General features: G+C 41.6%; 1 protein-coding gene across 1 annotated transcript; it reads left to right on the top strand.

Moving 5' to 3' along the window:
• The first annotated feature begins 612 nt into the window (after window positions 1-612).
• On the top strand, window positions 613-2982 carry sp8b (sp8 transcription factor b). The gene has a single exon (XM_086113635.1). The coding sequence runs from the start codon at window positions 628-630 to the stop codon at window positions 1924-1926; it is 1299 nt and encodes a 432-aa protein (XP_085969761.1). The 5' UTR covers window positions 613-627; the 3' UTR covers window positions 1927-2982.
• The last annotated feature ends 5992 nt before the right edge of the window (window positions 2983-8974 follow it).

Here is an 8974-nt window from a genome sequence, read left to right as displayed (position 1 = left end):
GGGGGTGGAGAGCCCTGTCTATTGATGACCTCACGGGGGCCGTGCGGCGGCCGCGCGGCACGCTGGAGCCGCTGATTGGACGCCCGTGTCACAGCGCCACTTCAAAGCTGCAGAGGAGCCGCGGGACCGTGGAAGAATGGGCGGAACGCGTCATTGTATTGCACACCTCTAAAAAAAAGGGAAAGGAAAAGAAAAGAAAAAGAAAGAAAAAACACCGCTTGGATTCATAAATATAAAAAGATCCTCAGAGGAGGGCTGTGTTTTTTTTTTGTGTGTGTGTGTGATGGCAACTTCACTTCTCGGGGTGAGTCTCCGAAAAGGACTTTCTTGCTGCTTCAATTAGTTCTTGTCATTGGCTGCTCCTCTCCTGCTTGGCTAGAGGGGGATTATACTTTAAAATCTGGGGGCAAAATTAAAGCAAGTACAGTGCTGAGCTTCTATTTTCGGTAGATGGGATCAAAGTTGTGTCTGGTGCGCTTCTCTTGTGTGTAAAAGTTTGTCCAGGTACGCAGGTCGAGATTCAGAGCGTCTTTTTGTTGTGTGTTGAATTAAGTGTGCGCTGCGGGCTAACTTGCCGCTTCTGTGTCCCTCCAGGAGGAGCCGAGGTTGGGATCGACTCCTTTAGCCATGTTAGCTGCGACATGTAACAAAATAGGGAGTCCGAGCCCTTCGCCTTCCACCATTTCGGATAATTCCTCGTCTTTCGGGAAAGGCTTCCACCCGTGGAAGAGAGCCGCCGCCAGTAGCTGCAGCCTTGGCTCCGGCCTGTCCGGCTTCGGGGTGTCCCGCAACGGCTCGGGCATCTCGGACTCGTTCAGCTCCAACGGCTCTGCGGGCTCCAGTGCCTTCTCCCTCACATCTGGCGCCTCACCCGGCTCCCACTTTGGAAACGACTACTCCGTTTTCCAAGCCTCCGTGTCGAACGGCTCCCAGGAGTCGAGCCACCAGCCGGTGTTCATCTCCAAGGTGCACACGTCCGTGGACAGCCTGCAGGGCATCTACCCGAGGATGAGCGTAGCGCACCCGTACGAGTCGTGGTTCAAGTCGTCTCATCCCGGCATCCCCGCGGGAGAGGTGGGGACCACGGGGGCATCCGCTTGGTGGGACGTAGGGGCCGGCTGGATTGACGTTCAGAACCCTAACGGAGCAGCACTACAGACGTCGCTACATTCCGGCGGACTGCAGACGTCCTTGCACTCTCCCCTGGGCGGATATAATTCTGAATATTCCACTTTAAGTCACTCTGCCTTCAGTACAAACCCCTCTCCGCACCTGTTGACCACCGGCCAGCACCTGATGGACGGCTTCAAACCGGTACTCTCCTCTTACCCGGACACGACCCCATCTCCGTTAACCGGTGCCGGGGGTACCATGCTCTCCGGCGCTCCGCCCGCCTCCTTATCGGCGTCCCCGAGGTCATCTGCGCGGCGCTACTCGGGCAGAGCCACTTGCGACTGTCCCAATTGCCAGGAGGCAGAGAGACTGGGACCGGCTGGCGCCAGCCTCCGAAGGAAGGGCCTCCACAGTTGTCACATCCCCGGTTGCGGGAAGGTTTACGGGAAGACGTCCCACCTCAAGGCGCACTTGCGCTGGCACACCGGCGAGCGACCGTTCGTGTGCAACTGGCTCTTTTGCGGCAAGCGGTTCACGCGCTCCGACGAGCTCCAGCGACACTTACGCACGCACACCGGCGAGAAAAGGTTCGCCTGCCCTGTGTGCAACAAGAGGTTTATGCGAAGCGACCACCTGAGTAAGCACGTCAAGACTCACAGCGCCGGTGGGTCTGCCGGTTCGGGCTCCGGGGGCAAGAGGGGGAGCGATACCGAAAGCGAGCACAGCGCACCGGGGAGCCCCCCTTGCCACTCCCCGGACCTGTTGCACCCGGCCGAGGCGAGGCAGGGCGTGGTGGGCATGAACGGCCTCTAACTCCGTTTCGATGGCGTTAAAAGTGTGTGAACCACGAGGAAGTGTCGGGAATGTTCTGGAGGGACATGACTATGTGCGTAATGCTCATCACGATTATCGTTCAGAATGAGAAAATAGACCTATACGTTTGTCAATATGACCACACCGGTGTGCGCACAAAGTTCCATCGTCACGTCTTTAGAATTTTTTTGTTTGGGGTGACATGGAGATTAAACAGTACTTTCGTGGACGTTTCATTAAAAGGCCAACACATTTCTTGAATTATATGCTTTGATACACCACACGTAACATTGTAACTGTCAATAATAAAATAGGCCTATACATTTCCCAATATCATTCCAGGGATTACACTTCGATGTATGTATGCACAATATATGTCATCGATTAAGAAAATAAGACCATTCGTTTCTCCACAAGGGCACGCAAATGCACGATCTTTTCTGTCATTTTCGAGGGTCATACATTTTTTTAGAACGGCAAGACAGTGGACGACATTTAGTGTATGCACAAAACCCATCAAAATTCCCCTATACATTTTTATGAAAGGGCATTCAAATGTATATATACCATATATGCATAATGGTCATCTATGAATAAAATAAAATTTTTCTGTATGCGAACATCAACTGAATGTAAAAATTCATAAACGATTTCTTTCATTTAATAAAAATGGGCTTGCACATTTTTTTCTTTAGAGACATAAATGTTTAACTATATAATTTAATGCAAAGTATACGCTGAAGGACCAATGTCATTTATTGAGAAATTAGATCTGCATTTTGGGAAATTAATTAATGTATTCGCAACAATCCCTTATCATTGCATTTATGCCAAATAGGCCCCTACATTTTCCGGGGCTAATGTCTCAACAGTGTATATATGCACAATGCTCCATTATAAGTGTATCATATTGAGAAATTAGGCCTACACACTAATAATTAAGTACGTGATAATTAAGATAATTTAGTGTACGGAGTTCCATCTCGTTTGTAGGGGAAAATATAGGCCTATACATTATTAAGTCAAGACCTGACAGTGAACATACAGTGCAATGCTTCATCCTACGTATCATTTTTTTTGGGGGGGGGGGGGGGTGGAATAGACAATACACTACTTTTTTTCCATTGAAATATTGCCGTTCCAATAGAAATATCCCCGAGTAAAAGTGAAGGAAAATACGTTTGGTTCACACCTTATCGTGTATTTTGGACGGGCTGCAAAAAAAAAAAAAAAGGTCGTGCTGTCATACATTTTGTTCAAGGGCAAACTCTGGCACTTTATACTACTGAGAAGGAGAGATTAACAAATAGCTCGGTTGTGGAATCACTGGGGTAGAATTGTGGGGTGGTTTTCTTCAATCTGACCGTCACACACACAACACACACACGCACACACTTTGTGTCCAGCCCACATGTGCGTCAAGGGAAGTTTGGAGTTGAGGAGGTCCCTTGACTTATACGACTGCAAAATGTGCTGTAAATATTGAACCATGTAGGTTAGAATATACGCCCATGTCAAAGGTGAGTAATGTATTTGTCCAGGAGACGATTTTGTATAGATATTTCTAGTTGTATATGGACTCTAGTAAATATTTGAAAATATACGGAGATTTTTTTTTGTCATGATATGAAATGTATGGGGAGTTCTATTTAACCACGACTTTTCTTGTATTTAGGGGTGATATCATTAGGCGCACTTTTGAATTTATTTGTAAGGTTTGGAAATGAGTTACTGTTTACCCACTCTTCTTGTTGTTGTTTTTTTTTATTTAAGTAAGCATGTTCCATGTAAAGTGATTTTAATTTTACAATGATATCCCTTTTTTCCTCCTTCTGAGAATGGCTTTTATGTGAGCCACTCAATAAAGTCATTATGGACTCAGAATCACTTTGTTGGGTCGATTAAATTTGGCAATGAAACTGATATTTTTCTATGAATGGAAATCATTTTATATGCTACTTTAAATCATTTTTGCTTTCCCGCCCTCACAAGCTGGTTCATATTTATTCATCAACAGGGCCTTCTATTTTGTTCATTAATTAACTTTCAATCATTTTATTTTTTAAAATTCGAATGAAGAAATAAAATGTACTGTATATCGCTATTTATTCAGAATTTGGAAAATATGTCAGAGCAACTCTGAATGAGTGTTCAATAATTTTATTCCAAGATTGACGTAATTTACAAGATTTCGATTTTTGTTGTGAATGTTGCCTTCTGATTCTTGTGCCATATAAGTATAGGCTACTGATATTGAGCCATATTTAAAATAAGTTAGAGATCAAAACTTTGTGTTTATTCCAAATTCATAGTCAAATGAGTTTGAACATAAATAAGTGACGACCCCACTCTGAACCTAATAATAATAATGAATCAGATTTATATGGCGCGTTTCAAGCGTGTGGCGGCTGCAGGAGGGGGAGATCCAGAAAGCCTTCTTTTAACTAAATTGATATAAACGCTGCAACTAACTCTCACTATATTTCCCATGTAAATTTAATGTTACATTTTTAAAAGACATCTTCGAAATCAAGAGCAAACTGTTCGTGAGCTCGAAGTTCGATCTTATTTTATGAAGTAACTTGAAAACAATTCGTATAGTAGATGCGTTATCATGTTTATATTATTGAACTGCTCTGTGTTTTTTATTTAATGTCGACATTTTGTTGATTGTAGATTGTAAACATCAGGACGAATACAGCTTGCTCTGCATTTGTGTTGCACTGGACAGAAAACTGAATGCAGGCATGCAAGCGAGGATATGAGTTAATATAAGAAGATCTTAAAATGGCAGTGTACGAACCCCCCCCCCCCCCCCAAATATCTACGTGCGAAACGTGGCATATCTAAGTTCCCACACAATGTAATATATGGAAAACATTTTTCACAGTTACCTCTATTTGAAGCTCTTTAAGAGGAAGGAGGAAAATGTCTAGTTGAAATTTCAGCATGTAACCTTTCAGCGCCCTCTATCGGTTACAATGCTTTGGCAGACCACACGAGTTCTGATGAGTACGTTTAAATGCTGACCGAACTCAATGAAATCAAGTTTTGTTTTTGAGTACAAGCCTAAATTATGCAATGGTCTATATATGTTTTTCTATAAAATGAGACATAAGGCAGTCTAGTCGCATTATTTCATACTATGCCATATGAATATACTGTAATACATGTAGACTGTACAATGAGTGCATTACATCTGTAACATAGGACTCGACGGGTATACTCAATTATCGCTCAGCAAAGGAACTGATTAACCCTTTAAGCACCAAAGTAGCAAAATTGCAACAATTAAGCAGCCTTGATAGTATCTCTAACCACTTCAAACTACAAGCTTTTGAAATATCATAGCTGAATATTTTAATATTTTATTGAAATGTGCATAAAGGGTTAAAATAATCCTATACACACACGCGCCCGCACACACACACACACAAAGAAAAATCCTGATGGGATAACTGCTTCAGTTTACCACATTTTAATCATGTGCAATGGATGCACAAGTTCGAAACAAGTCAATTCAAAGGATTATTTTTTTTTCAGTGTGCATACAAGTTCATTGGGTACACTTGCACAATACACACTGGAAAAAAAGTTGTGCTGAATTTGCTCAATTTGATTTTGTTGAAATTATTTTGTGTAACTACTCAATGAAATAAACATACTGTAAGTATATTAAAAATTAATTATATATACAGTATATATATATATATATATATACACACACACACACACACACACACACACACACGATGGTCACATGAGGCCATCTGTAGTCACCATCACCTACTCTCCACACGGGCACAAAAAGAGAACCATGATCAGAGGGCTGAGCTGCCAGTCGTGGATGAAGAACACAGGAGTAGATGTGAACAGTGTTTCCACCCAAACAGTCTCAAGATCAACTGTTTCAACTCTTTTCACAGACAAAATCACAGACTTGCTAAGTGGTAGTTTGTGGTAATGCCGTCAAACTGACCGATTTCGAGATACAGACAATTGGAAAACACTCCATGCTTGGTAAAAAAAAGTCAGAGTAATCCTCCTTACTCTGACAGGATATCGTTTTCAAAGTTTTCAGCAATAATAGACTCATTTTTGTAAGCAGGTGGTTCCTCGACCTGTTGAATTGAGCGGGCCTGAGTTGCAATGGAAAAGTATTCCTGTAGATATGTACCAAATAAAAGTGTGTTTTCGTTTTGCTTGATCATGACCGGGCTCCATTTTATTTCATTTATTTAACCTTTCCTTCCCAAACATTAACTGAATAAAAGCACTTTTCCCCCAATCTAACTGCACAGCACCAATAAAGAAACAAAAAGAATAAATCCTCAATTCACTCACTCAATGTGAAATATAGGGCTGTATAATTGAACACGTTATACTCACAGGAGGCAAAGTATGACTTTTTCTGTTATATAAATGGCAACAGGTGGATACAAAGGCTGACGGTGCCTTCTTGCAATCGCATGGAAGAGCACTTCATTGTTCTAGCTGTCACTATACATTGCTGGCATAGATAGATGAACAAATATTTCCATGTACTAAATGAATAATAACTTTTGGACAAATGAAGTGAAATTGGATAATTTCCCTCAGCTATCCTGATGAGCTCTCACAGTGTGTCACGACACCCTGATTGGGGATCACTGCATGCTTCATCATGCCACGTTAAAGAGCAATTGAGTCCAAAACATATATGTCTCACAAAAATGTACAGTATATCACAAATATAAACAGTATATGAGATACATAGGTACATCGGTACAATGAGGGCCTTGCACACCAAGGGCAGCCAGTCTGTGTGTGCCTGGGATACTCAGATAGGGCCAACCAGAAATACTTCCATTGAGATTGTTGCAAGCCTCTACTGACAGCCCAAATTCATCATGATGGGACCTAAACCATTAGCTAAACCACCAGCAGGCTCAACCAGTGACACACACACACACACACACACACACACACACACGCACGCACACACACGCACACACACACACACAAAAAAATCACTTTACAAATAAAGTGTTAAAGTGATATCCCTCAACAGTTTCTAACTCCATCCAACATGTCGAAATATCAAACGAACGTGAATTAAAGATGCACGTCTGCTTCCTGACCACTGTGGAGGTGCCCATTAGCAGGCCACTCAAGGGTGCAACACTGATAGCCTCCAAAGGCACATGCACCAAACGTGATGCAATTTCGAGTTCAACCAACATTTGCCGGAGAAAATATGTCTTACAAAACTAAGTATCATGCATATCAGTAAGCAAATCTTGTAGGACTCCAGCTCAGTGAGCATCTATCAGCATTCAAACCCCACTAGTGAGTTTTGCTTTTTTTACATTATTTCACACGGTCAAATTTGTTTTGAAATATGAAAAACTTGGAACAGATGGTGTCCACATTTGGAGGTTCGACATTTTTTCAGCAGAGTGAAGAGATTGTTTCCACTTGATCATTAAATCGGTATCATACATTTTTAAATCTTACTTGGTAGCCTATGTCTACTTTGTTTACTTCATCACTGTAAAAGTTCAACAAATTAAGTGAGAACTATAAATAAAAGTAGATACACAAAAAAATGGATTGTGTGACCAATTAAAAAATGTTGCCACAATTTCTGCCTGGAATCCACCTTGAAATCCTACAACCAGTTGGGTTTAGGAAAATCTATCTAGCCATCAATCTATCCATCCATCCATATCCATCTGAAATGTTTTGAACAACACAAAGTCAAGATTTGGTCCAGATTAAAACTAGGATTGGATTACTTCATCTAATCTGATTTCAGACTCCATCGTTGCCTATTGAACAACCCATTTTCAAAATGTGATCCAATCCGCTAAATCAATCAGATTAGCTCTGAGCGACTGGCCGGAAGTGTTGGTTTGGTGAAAACCAAGAGAAAAAAAAGCATGGCCGTTGAGAATGAAACGAATGTTAGAGAAATGGCACCACCGTGTGACTCACACGTGTAAACACATTAACGTTGAGCCAGGAGACCAAGTTGCCTGCTCCGTGAAAAATAAAAAAACAAAGCATCCTCGTAGACGTTCAACAAATATAGAAAAGCCTTCCAAAACTAAAAAAATTATCGCATTTACCAACAACAATCCAAATGAGTGTAGAGTAAGTAAATAAGTAGGATGTGCATCATTATCATGTTCAATGACGAAAGAAGTGAAGTCTTGAGATGCACAGAGATAAGGGATGATATATTTATACGCAATCTGCACATGATCCGTTGACGTGACAATGAACTGTACAAGGGCATTCTGTGAGAATGAGAATTTTGCCCCAAGGGAGGAGCATTTTAACAATTTCAATTACATGGTCCAAAAAGTACAGGGCGTGCAAAGATAATTGAGTGTGTCAAAGATCGTATTTACTGCCGCTAACGTTATCTAGTCAAAAGTTATATACTGCGTTCTTTTGACACAAAACAGCATTGGCAAACCATCGCCTGCAGCTGAAGACACAAAGACAGGCGCTAATTAACAATTTGTTTCCAATTTAAATGTGGAATACAATGTTAATGTGAATATGATGCCTCATTTTATGTACAGAACAGTCATATGTACAAGTATATATATTTTTTAAATCAGATGAGATGGGTTGTATGGATAATATAACGTGTTTTTGCAGTGGGATATTTTGAACGCATTAGGGTGGGCCAAAGGCAGCTACAATTAAAATGGTTTTCATTGTTTTACATCTCAACGTGTATTTCTTGATTTATCAGTTCATCTGCAACATTCCTCAAACCTTTCCAGATCACTCCACACAAATTCCCATCGGCATCACTTTCACTTTTAATAAAAGCTTCCCACATGAGCAGTAGTATCAAGCAAGGGTTAGAAGTTCAAAGTGGGTTTCAAGGCAAGTGTTTGCGTTTCATGGACGGTTCGGGGTTTCAAAGTAAAGGTTTCAAGACAGAGTTAGGGTTTCAAAGGAGCGTTTCAAATCAGGGTTTAGGCTTCAAAGGAGGTTTTAAATACGTTGGCTTATAGTACCCATAGGTCAGAGGATTCGGATCAAATCA

The sequence above is a fragment of the Hippocampus guttulatus genome, chromosome 6 (assembly GCF_054856545.1).
Source record: "Hippocampus guttulatus isolate MCC_2025c chromosome 6, RoL_Hgut_1.0, whole genome shotgun sequence".
Classification (NCBI taxonomy): Eukaryota; Metazoa; Chordata; class Actinopteri; order Syngnathiformes; family Syngnathidae; genus Hippocampus; species Hippocampus guttulatus.
Note: the sequence above shows the minus strand (reverse complement) of the source record. Positions and strands in the feature narration are given on the sequence as shown.